General features: G+C 31.0%; 1 protein-coding gene across 1 annotated transcript in view; it reads left to right on the top strand.

Moving 5' to 3' along the window:
• The first annotated feature begins 496 nt into the window (after window positions 1-496).
• Window positions 497-15,214, top strand: part of LOC105256511 (furin-like protease 2) — a 34,677-nt gene continuing 19,959 nt past the window's right edge. Inside the window, exons 1-3 of the mRNA XM_025407725.1 lie at window positions 497-706; window positions 753-857; window positions 7,772-7,975. Of these exons, the coding sequence (XP_025263510.1) occupies window positions 497-706; window positions 753-857; window positions 7,772-7,975 (519 nt within the window). The remainder of the gene's footprint in view (window positions 707-752; window positions 858-7,771; window positions 7,976-15,214) is intronic.

Below are 15,214 nucleotides of genomic sequence, written 5' to 3'. Positions count from 1 at the left end.
AGTCGTTTAAAATTTTTTCTAATTTCAAAAGTCTGTTTAATATTCTGAATTCCAACAAAATTATTGGATAAATTCAATCAATTAAATTTTCTGGTTAATAATACTAAACACGCGAGCACCAAGTCGTCTAAAATTTTTTCCATTTAATCTCAAAAGTCTGTTTAATATTCTGAATTCTAACAAGATTATTGGATAAATTCAATTCAGATTATTGAATAAATTATTTTAAATTCAGTTTGTTAGAAATTAAACTGATAAACAGTGATGCAAGAAGATGCAGCTCAAACACACACAATCAAACGATTTACAATTAAACGATTTTTCTCACTGTGGAACTTATGTCAATTTAATATATTATCGCTTTATGTTGATCGTCATTAAAATTCAAGAGAAATTTGTTGAAAGATTAAAAAATCATTTTTGCACGCTAAAGATAATTATTACGTCGTCTGTAATGCGTGAACACGTCAGCGAACATTTATCGTCTGCGAAAAACATGGCGATGAATGTCAACGGGTTCCAGCAAGTTTCGCCGTATAATTTAGAAATGGCACTTTGGGGAAGTTACTGTCGAACTTCAATCGAACCGATATCGAGTCACAAGACCATCGAAAGGCAATCCAAGAGTCGCGAGAGGGAAACTTGCGAGTTTCCTTCCACCATCTTATGTTTATGTTCGAGCGACTGCTGCACATCCTCTCAAACCGCACTTGAATCGGAGATAATAAGGATGCTTTATTTTTTCATTTCAGATCGGTGCTCTGAAGAATTATTATCTCTTCTCTCACAAGCGACTGCACAAGAGGTCTATCACTGTGAGTGAACCGCATCATAAGGCACTCAGGAATGAAACACGGGTAAGTCGACACACAAGCACATTCTTGTACTCTGTTAATTTAAAACCTGCTTATTATCAAACTTGTAAAACGCAGTTGACATGAGAATTACGGTACATTTATCTCGGAATCTGTGAAATATATTAAAACCTCTCTTAGATATCGAATAATTAATTTTAGATATTGAATAATTAATTTTAGATATCGAATAAAAAAGATCCTTTCTTGAAAATATTAATTCAATTGCTTTAACTGTTTCACTTGCGTTTAATCTCACTACACTGAGGGAAAAATTTTTTTAAATCCAATAAATTTGTTTTCTTGAAACTTTTGCTTTAAATGGAAGGAATTGTTTATTTCATTTAAGCAAAAGCCTTTAATTTTAATTAAATATGCATGTTATATTAAGTACATTATTTTCATTTATATATTTTTTATATTTAAATACTATTTTCGTAAAATATATACTATAATTTATTAAATTAAATATATTATTTTTTAAAATTAAAAAAATTTAAAATTCTTGGGAATAAAAAATGCATTTTAATAAATATTTTGTAAAATTAAAATATAAAGATATTTAATTAAAAGTTATATTCTTTTAATATATATTTTTTTAGACATATGTAAATAAATACTTAACTTAAGCAAACAGACGTTTTGAATACAAGTAAATACGTGATTAGTTACCCACCGAATAAATAGCTTTCTTGAGTTAACTAAAATTTTTTTATTTCAAGATAATTTTTTCCTCAGTGTACAAAAATAGTCGTTTCATTTTTGGAAGGACATTGGCGAAAGTTGATGGAATTGACGTTGGGAAGGACGAGTTCTGCGCTGGGATATTTTGAGAAAAAGCTATGCAATATGCGTTGTTTAAATAGTCCTGTCATAAAAGTATCGTTTTTTTTTCTCGGTATGTCCCTTGTGCTTTCAAAAAGTTATTTTCCAGTTTACATGCAGTTTTCTATCGCTGAATATTCTGTGTCGCCGCGATAGAATATTCAGCGGTACACCTCACAAAAGATTGCAAAATGTTTCTTCCTTTTTTGATTGACTATAAATGTATTCTTTGTTTGGCTCTGATCTAAATTTTACCGTTGTGACAAACGTTGAATTTCAGTGTGCTGTGAAAACATCCAGAAACGGAAAATTGTTTTATAATTCAGTAAAAGAGAGAAGCAGAATATTCCGCTTTACAACAATATATTTTAACTTAATAATTCCTGTGTCCGCGTGTGCGTATATATTCCCACGTAAGCACACGCAAAGAAGCCAGTATATGCGATTAGCTTACAAATTATTATATTATTCGCGAGAATAAAAAACTATAAAATCTATTAAAATCTATTAAAAAAATATATATTATTAAATCATAAAGTGCGTCATGAAATTTTCTAGCGAACCAGTGAATTTTTCAAACTTTTCGCTATAATTTTAATCTTAGTATTCGTGCGGGAAATACCTGGTGGCCGCTTTAAGTGCACTCTCGGAGAAGCCTCGTCCTTGCTCTCACGAGAACGTGGCAAAATATCTCACTGTTTCGAGAGACAATATTGTCGTCGCCGCGTTTTCCGCCATTGTCCTCGTCTCGATAAGCTTCTCCTCCAACGTGGAGGAAAATTGCGGAGCGGAAGAAGGGCAGGCGAAACGGTCAGAAAAATATCGCGAAAAAAAAGGGAGATATAGAGTGTCCCAAAAGTCCCGGACCGGTCGAATATTTCATAAACTATGCACTTTAGAAAGAAATGTTTCAGACAAAAGTTGTATGGCTTGAAGGGGGCTATCAGGTAGTGGCAATGATTTGACATGGGAGAGTCATTTGAAAGTCACGTGAAGATCACCGTCAATTTCTTAAATGGAACCCCCTATTTTTTATTACGTATTCGTGTAGCTTATTTCGAGAGCTTTCCAAAACACTATAATTAAATATTTCTTCATTGAGTACTTTTCGAATTATGAGGCTTGAAATCATTTCTTAATTTTACATAAACCGTAAAATATCTTGTAAAATATTCATTTTTTGATTATTTTACCTTAATTTATTTATGTACTATATTTTACGTACAAAATAATGAGAGGAATCAATTGGTGTAAAGAAAACACATAGTTGTTTTTAAAAAAAATATGTAATTGTTCATTACAAATTACATATTTTTTTCTTAAAAACAACTATGTTTTTTCTTTAGACCAATTGATTCCTCTCATTATTTTGTACATAAAAGTATTTACTTAAGATAATCGAAAAATGAATATTTTACTATTTTATGGTTTATGCAAAATTAAGAAATGATTTCAAGCCTCATAACTCGAAAAGTACTCAATGAAGAAATACTTTATTATAGTGTTTTGGAAAGCTCTCGAGATAAGCTACACGAATATGTAATAAAAAATAGAGGGTTCCATTTAAGAAATTGGCGATGATCTTCACGTGACTTTCAAATGACTCTCCCATGTCAAATCATTACCACTATCTGATGGTCCCCTTCAAGCCATACAACTTTTGTTCGAAACATTTCTTTCTAAAGTGCATAGTTTATGAAATATTCGACCGGTCCGGGATTTTTGGGACACTCTGTATAGAGAGAAAGTAATGCAGTTCTTCACATGCAGCCAGTGGAATGGCATTAATCATGAACTAGGCGCGGAGAGTACGTGATCGCGAGGAAAATGCCATTTGCACGGGGCGGATGTGCGGAGGTAACTTCCGCGCGAGAGATACATTTTTTTCTGAACGCTCGTTGCGCTCGGAGATCGTCGCTCGAGATTTATTGCTGGCGATGCCGCAGATACGTGACCGGGAAATCTCTCTCGTTTTCTCCCAACGATCATGACTGGCTGCTTATTAATTGTGCAGCACGCTTAATTAACTGCTTAATTGTTCGTTAAAAAAATAAGAGAACGTTTTATTTTTCATTGCTTGCTTTACGGAAACGTCACGCAGCTCACGTTGAACGAACGAACTCTATGTGTGTGGAGACAATGTCTTCTTTCAATTCCTCTTTCAGAGATAAAACGATATGATATGTTTTACATTTGCTTAAATCAATATAAAATATTACACTTATGACGAGCAGATTTTATTGGCGGTTTTTAAAATTTGTCAAGATTTAGTGATGTTACAATTAATAATATTGCACCGATTTTTTATTAATTTTTATTAAGTATTCTGTTTATGAGATTTATATTATTAATTTTTGGAAAATATTGAGAAGGATATTTTCTTCCAGTGAAAAAGATCTCAGCTGACTATAATTGAGATTAAAATATAATTAAAATATATTTTTTTAAATTAAATTCGCTGAAATATAAACATTCATATTTTAATTCAATAAAAATTGATGAAATTGATTGCATATTTACAAGGATTACATCTTCTCTATTTCTTTAAAAATATAAAAACGTTTGATCTTTGCTTTTGTAGTTTTTTGATACGTTTTGCATAGTTTACCAGAAAAAATAATTTAAAAAATGTTATAATAGAACTAGGACACATTATTCCAATGTGGGGCATTTTTAAAAAAAATTTACATTTTCATATATTTATATTTTAATGTAAAATTGCATTCAGAGCAGTTCTATGTAGTTTCTCGGTAATTGTATATTGTTATCTATTGATTCTCGTTTCAATAACTTATTAGTGAGCTCGTTATGTCTGAACAATGAATGAAAAATTTATATTATAAAATAATGGAAAATTTGTATTACATTACACCGTTTTTATTCTGCATAAAATATTACAAAATCGCAGAATTGGAGTAAAATAAATAAAGGATTCTTCGTGTTCGTGTTTTCACTTTCGATTTTAACTTTCGCTATTGAGATTATCAAACAAACTAAGTTTGCAAGTTAAAATTTCAGATAATAGATAAGTTTCATTAGACATTTCTCTATTACTTTCACTGGCATATTTATCAATGATTTATGTCAGAAGGAAATTTTGTTTAATTTCTTACAAAGAAATTTAATATTTCACGTTTAATAAAATGACTTTGATAAAATAAATGATTCGACGATTTATCGAAGATAAAATTAATATAATGTTTCGAATATAATATGGATATATTTGAAACACATAACTCGTATAATAAGATAGAGATCATTTTAAATATATTTTCCAAAGTTAATATTTTTCAATACTTTAATATTATTTTGTGTTAGCGCGTATCAATTAGAATCTGATCATAAAAGCATTGTCTCACTTAGATTTTTTATTATAATATAGTTTTTTAATATTTCTTAAACAATATATATTTATAAACATAAGTTAGGCAAAAATTAGGACTTTTGCATGATATATCAACCTTATTAAGAATGATGATGTATGTGTGATAAAAGTTTTTATTTTATAAACTATATTTTTATATATTTTTAATAAACCTGGTGTATATAACTGTTTCATCAACGGGATAAAAAACAGCGATTGTGATAGTTTTTTGTTTAGTGTCGTTTATTAAAAAAAAGAAAGATTAAATATTTTTTTTCCAATTCTTATTTTTTAACAATTACTATATTTTTATATATTTTTAATTACTTATTTTTTAACAATTACTATATTTTTATATATTTAAAATTTTTTATTTACAAAACTATTTATAATTCATAAGAGAAGATAGCAACATCTGTTACTATTTTACTACACGACTGCCATAATCGTTAAATTTTAGCATGTTCAATAATCGATGTAGAACAACATATGTACCAAATTCCTTTCTTACACTCATCGTGTTGTTTCGAATATTCTAAAATCCCTATGCGCTTGAATACGACCGTGAAACTAATTCAGTTGATTCTGGCATCTCGCCAGAATTGTGTAAGGATCGTGACCCTATCGGCGATACCGAATCGCATTGCGTGTCTAGATCAGTACGGCAATATGAATGAAACGAGAGAAACGCAACGCGCGTCAGAATTAAAGCTCGTTCCCCGAAGCGTTTTTCGGTGATTGTGCGATTTATGATTCTCGATTGAGTCAATCTGCATCAATAAATTTTCCGCATCAGAGCACTGGTTTATATAACTGTTTCATCAACGGGATAAAAAACAACGATTGTGATAGTTTTTTGTTTAGTATCGTTTATTTAAAAAAAGAATTATTTTTTTTCCAATTCTTATTTTTTAACAATTCCAACTAATAATGTTCTAAAATAATATATATATATATATATATATATATATATATACTCAAATTATCAAACAAATTATTATAATTGTCAAATGCTAAATAAATATATGAGTCATATTTTAAGGATGTTTTGTATGTACAATCCCAGCAAAAAGTAGCTGAAAATCAATCTTGACGAATATCCACTTTTGGTGTATTTCGAGTATGAGAAATTGTGTGGAATATTAAAATTTGAACTTAGCTACAGTGCAGAGATTTTATTTTTTAATATTTATTGCATTTTTACTGAAATATTTCGAATTTTGTACGAAATGATTAACTTTTGGCAGAGAATTTCGCCTTGTGACAGAACATGGCTAATTTCATTCAATTATATTTAATATCTTTTTATCCAGTTAGCATAATATTATTATAATATTATTTGACCAAATATTTCCTCTGTATCTAAACTTTTGCAAATTTTAAACAAATTCTGAATATTATTTCCATGTGTTTTTGTCATTTGAATCGATGTGGTTATACGTTTCCCATAAGAACACATGTTAATTCGGTGCAAATTAAAATTCTTATAAATTGTGAATCGATTTAAAAATTGTACTGAAGATTCTAAACATATGTAAGGACATTCTGTACAATTTTCATTAAATTCTCAATATTTTGAAAATAGGTACAAAACATCCTTAATAAGATTTAATTACATTTGATCATTAATAATCTGCATTTCGTTTCAAGGATGTTTTGTATGTACAAGCCCAGCAAAAAGAAGCTGAAAATCTATATTGACGAATATATATATCCACTTTTGGTGTATTTTGAGTAAGAAATTGTGTGGAATATTATAATTTGATCTTAGCTATAGTGCAGAGATGTATTTTTTAATATTTATTGCGTTTTTATTGAAATATTCCGAATTTTGTTAATCGAAATGATTAAGTTTTGGCAGAGAATTTCACCTTGTGACAGATACATGGCTAACTTCATTGAATTATATTTAATATCTTTTTAACCAGTTAGCACTTGTATAATATTATTTGACCAAATATTTTCTCTGTATCTGAACTTTTGCAAATTTTAAACAAATTCTGAATATTATTTTCATGCGTTTTTGTCATTTGAATCGACGTAGTTATAACATTTCCTATAAGAATACATGTTAATTCGGTGCAAATTATCCTTATAACTTGTGAACGCTTTAGTGAATCGATTTAAAAATTGTACTGAAGATTCTAAACGTATGTAAGAACATTCTGCACAATTTTCATTAAATTCTCAATATTTTGAAAATAGGTACAAAACATCCTTAATAATTTTGACAGGAAAAATGAGATAATTTAGTGCATGTAATATCAATGCTTTTTTCTTAACCTCTTTAATATTCTTGTCTTAATAAATGCGAGATTTATATTGTAGTGAAGTGTTGTGTGTGATTACAAATTCAACTTCTAATTTATATTTAAAATTTTAACAATTTTATATCAAAGACATTGAAATACCCTTCATTTTTGAGATGGCGTATAATTTATCTACATCATTAACGCGAACCATGTTTCGTTCATCGACTCTGACGACACTGATGACATATTCCAGGCACTTAGGAAAATTTGCTGTGTTACTGGTTTACATTACCGTGTAATATCAGGTGGAGAACTTAGTGTACGTCGTGAGATAACAAAACGATGGCTAATGGCCCCGGGTCAGTTTACCAAGTTATCCAAGTTTGTAATGTGATGACAAAGTCGTCGTCGGAGTCGATCACAGCGAGGCAAGAAAACTTGTTGTTACAGACCCGATTATATGTTTTCGGTTGCAGGTGTACTGGTTTCAGCAGCAGCACGAAAAGAAGCGCAAGAAGCGCGACTTTGGCGCCCAGTCCTACGCATTTGCCGATTATCCGCCCTTCTTCGATTTTGGCCCGCGTCCGCGACAGGCCACCTTGTTCCATCGCCAAAGAAACAGAGGCTTGCCGCTTCAAAACCTGTTCACGGATCCGCTCTTCAAGGAACAGTGGTACCTGGTAAGTACGGACTTCGATTGCACGGACCTCCGCGACAGGATACGTGACAAGAATCGAAGGAATCGCGCAAAGTGTCGAAGTCGTTCAACATTTTCGATTATTTCTTCTCTCTTCTTGAAAAGAATCTATCGATGGTGTCTCAGCTCGGAAAAATTTACATTATATCCTCATATTTCTCGGAATCTCTACGTGATAAGAGAAACTATGTAATATCATGTTACATTGTTCAATTGAAAATTATAATTGATGTATTGCAATCTCTCAACTCATGTAAGATATTTAACTGCGGTTTCAATATAATAATAATAAATTAAAAAGAGTAAAATTTTGATATGTTTTTACGTCATTTTCGCTGATTTAACTCTGACGAATTATTTTCAATTATTGTAACATCTTTAGTTGCAATTATTTATTTCGGCGTTAAATAAAAAAAATATAATTATTTCGGCATCTTGATATAAGTCGCGTATAATTTATTATAGCTATAGATTCGATAAATTATCTTATTGTAATCCATGATAGGATTTCATTATCGACTCGATGTGCACTCGAAACAAAGTAGATATCCTGCATAAAACACCACGCACATGCATTGTAAACAATTATTAGGGTAATTACTTGGGCTTCGTATAAACAGTCAATCAACTTGTTTGTTATCTGATCATTATCAGTCGCAACTAATGCGATCTTATTGAACGAGAGCCGTTGAATCGATTAACGGCCCGGCCCGAGATTATCGAGAACAATGCGTTTGGCGTTTAAAACCTCTTTCGCTTTGCATATTCTGTCATTTGTTGGAGTGGTTTAATCGCCCTAAATTAACCCATAGATTAATCGCTCTGGCACATTCACACTAGACTTAAAATATTCTCTTGTTTAAAGTACTCTGGTAAAATCATCTTTAACTCTATATGTTAATATATCTATATTTAAATTAAATATATATATATATATAATATATATATAATATATATAATATATATAATATATTTAATATATATATATATATATATAAATTAATAATAAATTATATATAATTATATGTAATTTATATAATATATATATATATATATATATATATATATAAATTAATAATAAATTATATATAATTATATGTAATTTATATAATATATTATATATAATTATATATAATTATATATAATTTATATATAAATTAAAAATATGATTTATTTAGTTCCAATGAAAGATATTATAAAGATAATAATTTAGAGAAACCAACAGAAATATTTTTCTAATGATACAAAAAATTTTTAATATCTTCAAATGATATATTTATGAAAGCAATTTATAAAAAAAATGTAATTTTAATCGGCTAAAAAGGACTCATAATTTTAACAAGTTTTTCTTAATACTATATATTATCTTAATATTATTTAATTTACAGATCGTACTTTGATTGACAGAATTTTCAAGAATTATTTCTTGTCCAATGTTTAATATTAACAAGTACGGAATTATCTTAAGTAAAAGTAAAATAAAAAAGATATTTCTATTAATATAATTAATAAAATGAAAGATAATTAAAATAACAGAATTAACAATTTTTTAGATACCAAATAAAATCACTTTTTAACATTATAAATAGTTGCATAATTGCAAAAACAAATTAAACTACCTATCTGGCCCAATTCTGTAATCAACTATTTAACATGTATATTTTATCAAATATTCCCCTAAGTATAATAAATATATTTTTCGTATAAATTAATTCGGTGTCTAAAAAAAATATTTAATAATAGCAAGTAAAAAACAACAATTACGAGGAGTTTTATTTGTAGGACTAATAAATCTCTCCACTTAGCTCGCCAAGTGCATCGCGCGTCCGGACTTTATATTTAGTTCTCGCGCGATAAGGAGGCCTTAATGGAACCGTTGTACCGTGCACATGTTTTCTTAGTGTTGTAAGCGGTTTATAGCAGCCGCGTGCCATCCGGAACGACGGTGGCGAGAAACAACGGAAGCGAGCAAACTGGCTTTTGGCAGATTCCGCCTGATCCGGGGAAAACTTTTCTGTCTCTGAGCGTGTCTCGCCAGCGCGGCGTCTCGGCCTAAGTTTCTTCGCCGAGTTCTCGATTATATCGAGTGTCCTGCTCCTAACTCTTCAGTCAGTTTTATTGGCGGAAGCAAGGAACACGCCGATTACTCATTTTTCCGAATTAAATAAATAATCGCTTAATTACACTTCGGTCCTTTAATTGTTTGCGCGAAATCTTTTGTTTTTTATTTAATCTCAAGCTTATTTGAGGTTTCGTTTTACAATGTTACTTGTTAAATTAAATGTCAAAGAATTATGAATGAAGATAGCGCACAGAATTTTGTGTTCTCAGAAACAAGCAATTCAAATTTAATTCGATCATAACAAATATAACTTACTTAGATTTCCAAGATTAGCTTCGACAAGATCGATAAATGAAAGGAAACTAATCTTGGAAATCGAAGTAAGATATATTTTATATTTTTTCTACAATTTTTTATATATAAATTAATCGATTTTAAGGGCACTGAGAAAAATCGCTTGTATCAATCGATCGATCACTTGTAAAAATCGATTGCATCAACAAGACGTATATGATTGAAGGCATTTTGGTTAAATCAAACAAGAATTTCTAGTTATCATGATAAAACTCAATTTTTTATAACTAGAACGTTTAATAGATTTTACGTTTAAGGATTTGATTAGTATTTTCTGGTTGGATCTATAAAATTTCTTGTTATATTAATTTCTTTGTTTGTCGTGGCGACCCACTCTTAATTTAACTCGTATTCAATATTTGCCATAAAATGTATATAAAGAACTATTAACGTTATGTATATTAAGAAGTATTAACATTAAATCCAAAGTATATTTTTTTCTCTTACGAGCAGTAGTGCCAGAAAGGACGCTAGGTTTCTGATTGTGTGTTTGAGCTGCATCCTCTTCTTGCATCATTTTATCAGTTTAATTTCTAACAAACTGAATTTAAAATAATTTATTCAATAATCTGCATTGAATTTATGCAATAATTGTGTTGAAATTCAGAATATTAAACAGACTTTTGAGATTAGATGGAAAAATTTTAGACGACTTGGTGGTGCTGGTCAGTTTATAGTATTATTAACCAGAAAATTTGGTAAATTTAACAGGAAGAAATTAATCAGATTCATCTGGTAATTCCTACAAGAATTCTGATTCGTCCATTTTCCAACAGACATGGTTGAATCTACCAGAATTGTAATTAATGCAACCAGATTTTTTCTCAGTGCACTGTTTATCAGTTTAATTTCTAACAAACTGAATTTAAAATAATTTATTCAATAATCTGGATTGAATTTATCCAATAATCTTGTTGGAATTTAGAATATTACACAGATTTTTGAAATTAGATGAAAAAAATTTTAGACGAGTTTGTGCTGATGAATTTAATATTTTTAACGAGAAAATTTGGTAAATTTAACAGAAAGAAATTAATCAGATTCATCTGGTAATTCCTACAAGAATTCTGGTTCGTCCATTTTTCAACAGACATACTAGTTGAATCTACCAGAATTCTAATTAATATGCAACCAGATTTTTTTCTCAGTGTGGGAACGAAATTAAATGAGCAAAAATATATATAATTTTTGACCGATCTGGAAAATAAATAAGAGAGAAAAATACTATTCGAAATAAAAGATAAAATTTATTTTACGAAGTGGCGCGTTTATAAAAATATCTTTAGAAAGCTCTTGAAAATGGCAGGAACGCGAGATTGCGATCTTGCGTAATGGACGTGATGACGCGCGATATGAAACTTGAGCAGGTCGAGCAAAGTCCGATACCTGAGGCCTTTTATTTACAGAGGGTGATGCCCAAGTATGCCGATACTCTCGAGCGCGGAAACCACTATTGCGGGATAAAAGCACAGTGTGTAATATTCGTGACGCGCTCGGAGCGTCGCCCGGGGTGCGATAGGCAACCAAGGTTTACGTAAGCCGAGGAATCATGCTTTGATATTCTATATATCGGTATCGATACTCTGATCTCAAAATAAAAATTGATATAGAAATGTCCGAAAGCGAATTAATAAATGATAGAATTTCAAATTTCAAAAGCGAATTAATAAATGATAGAATTTCAAACTTCGAAAGCGAATTAATAAACGATAGAATTTCAAATTTTTCTGTTAACATAGAAAACTGTTAATGCTAATTTTATTCCTCCATATCTCTGAACAGATGATTATCATTTACTTGAAAATTTAGCTAAATTTAGCATTACCCTTGGTGATCGTTTCTTTAAATGGTAGAATTTTATTTATTCATTCAAATAGATGATACGTGGTGACAATGGAAAAACGAAGTCTGAATAAATGGAATCCGATATTCAGACTTGCAACCCGCATCTCTAGCATATGAGAATATCATTTAAATAGATATTTTATACCTAATCTTCATATATTGGATAAAATTGTAATATGACTTGTAATATAACGTGTAATATGAATTGTAACAGCATTATCAAGAGGGAAAAAAGATGAAAAATTCGAAAAAAAAAAAAAAAAAAAAAAAATAGATAAACTTCTAAATCCAAAAGGCTACGAAGGTTGAATCTAAATATTTCTGCTTTTTTCAGACGTGACATTTTATTACTATCTTCTCTCTTAGTTCCAACTGAAATACTTCTATCAATAAATTATTTTGGTTTCTCTAGTTATTCTTTTTTCTTTAAAATAGCGATTCGATGAAGAATAGGATAATGATCCAGACTCGAGTTCTATGTTTGATATTTGCTTTTTTATCAACTCCATGCCTTTAAATAGATACCTCACGTTTCATCTTACATTCTTGCACCTATGATTATGACATGAGAACTCGTCTGGACGTGAGGAGGGTGAAGGAGGGATCGCTTTTATCAGGTCATGGAAGACGCTGGGGCCAGCAGCGAAGTAACCCCAGGTCATCCATGGATTTTTTTTGCCCTCTTTTTGCCGAGTCGACCGCACGCGTCGCATGAGACAATGGGTCGTACATATATTGTCTTCCCCGGGCACAATATGCGCCCACAATGTGTGCACGAGCCCATTCCGTACGCCCTTCGCACTGAACTGACGGGATTACGGCGCTCTTATGCGCGGCGCCCGTAAATTTGGCGTTTCTTGCTGGATAATTTTGCTCGCGTCGGCTCGTCCGAGAGGAAGAAGCAGCCGAGGGATCTACGATCGCGTATCGTATAGAAAAGCATGGCACAATCAGGAATCTCCTCGTTCTTTCTACGAAGCAATTATATATTTTTCATGAAATATAAAGCAAATAATGAAATAATAGAAAAATTATTTTATAGGAGATTTGTAACTTTCGAAATCTTTTCTGCGATACATTGTTTATGTTTTTAATTCAGAGTGAATTGTATCACTTAATTTATAATTTAGGAAGAAATTAAGAGATTATTGTTGATATGTATTTTATGCATATCCAGTGATTTATAAATTATTATCGGATCTCAAAAATAAATGAATTTAGATCTGATGATTATTCTTGGATCATAGACGGTTGCCAATTTTTGATTATGGGATTATACAAAATATCTCTAAATTGATTTAAAAAATGCTATAGCAATAATAATTATTAAAATAATTATCTGCGTTTCTTGACTTCCGAGAGTTTTTTTTAAATTAAAATTATACATTTTTAACTTCAAAAATTTAATGAGCATTACAATTCTTGATATGTGAATCGTGCATATAAGCGATCATAGTACTCGATACGATAAAATACAACAAAAGTATAAACATGATAGCTTTCATGAAATATAAAGCAAATAATAAAATAATACAAAAATTATTTTATAAGAAATTTGTAACTTTCGAAATCTTTTCTGCGACACATTGTTTATGTTTTTAATTCAGAGTGAATTGTATCACTTAATTTATAATTTAGGAAGAAATTAATAGATTATTGTTGATATGTATTTTATGCATATCCAGTGATTTATAAATTATTATCGGATCTCAAAAATAAATGAATTTAAATCTGATAGGATTATTCTTGGATCATAAACGGTTGCCAATTTTTGATTATGCGATTATACAAAATATCCCTGAATTGATTTAAAAAATGCTATAGCAATAATAATTATTCAAATAATTATCTGCGTTTCTTGACTCTCGAAAGTTTTTTTTTAAATTATACATGTTTAACTTCAAAAATTTAATGAGCATTACATCATAATTCTTGATATGTGAATCGTGCATATAAGCGATCATAGTACTCGATATGATAAAACAACAAAAGTATTAAACATGATTTGCTCGAAAAATTATCATTAAAGTAAAATGAAACGAGATTAAGTAAGAGTCTTCCATCAAACACTAACGATAGTCGATACCAAGAACATTGACGTTTCTGTCGTATCAACGAGAGCTACAGCGGAAAGCTCGGTAATTCGTTCCCTCCGGTGATGGGTTCTTCCTTCTCCTTTTCTTTGAGCTATCGAACTCTTCTGATTCCGCATTGCATTTTCGTTGCACATAGCGCTCTTACTATTCGTTCTTCCTCTCTCTCTGCCCCTCCTCTCTCTCTCCCCCCCTCTCTCTCCCCCTCCCTCCCTCCCCCTCGTCTCTCTCTCTCTCTCTCTCTCTCTCTCTCTCTCTCTCTCTCTCTCTCTCTCCTTCCTTTTCTTTCTCTTGCTCTCGAAGCGCCAAAATCTCAGGGCAGATAAGCGCTGACACGGACGACGGGGGACATGCATCGGTGCCTCTGGCCCTCCTCTCGGGCAAGCACGACAATGCGCAATCTAGTTAATGGAATCGCAGGGGAAACGGAGCCCGGGTACCGTCATGCGGCACGCCCGGCTCGAAATGGATGAGTAAAAAAAGCAACAACAACTGGGAAAGGTGCATCGACGCGGAGATTGGCACATTTCCCATTGCGACATGGTGTTCTCTCTGCGACAAGAACACGCGTCTGCCTCGTCCTCTGATCTCGACAAGCTACGGGCGTAGCATACAAGAGTCAGGATCAAGAGAAACGTGTTCCTTCACATGCGAGTTGGAGACGAGCATTACATTTTGCGAGAGAATATTTTCGTAAATTAGTATTAGTTGAATTGCGAATTGCTCACGGCAGTTTCTCAGTTCCTTTTTTATCTTAAAGTATGTATTTTTTATTTATTTTTTATTTTGTTGAAAAATAATTCTCGGAGAATTTACCAGTCATTCATTTACGGATATCGTTAATTTAAATCGATCGACGAATAAAAAT

This window comes from Camponotus floridanus, unplaced genomic scaffold, assembly GCF_003227725.1.
Source record: "Camponotus floridanus strain SB8 unplaced genomic scaffold, Cflo_v7.5 scaffold185, whole genome shotgun sequence".
In the NCBI taxonomy this organism is placed as follows: Eukaryota; Metazoa; Arthropoda; class Insecta; order Hymenoptera; family Formicidae; genus Camponotus; species Camponotus floridanus.
Note: the sequence above shows the minus strand (reverse complement) of the source record. Positions and strands in the feature narration are given on the sequence as shown.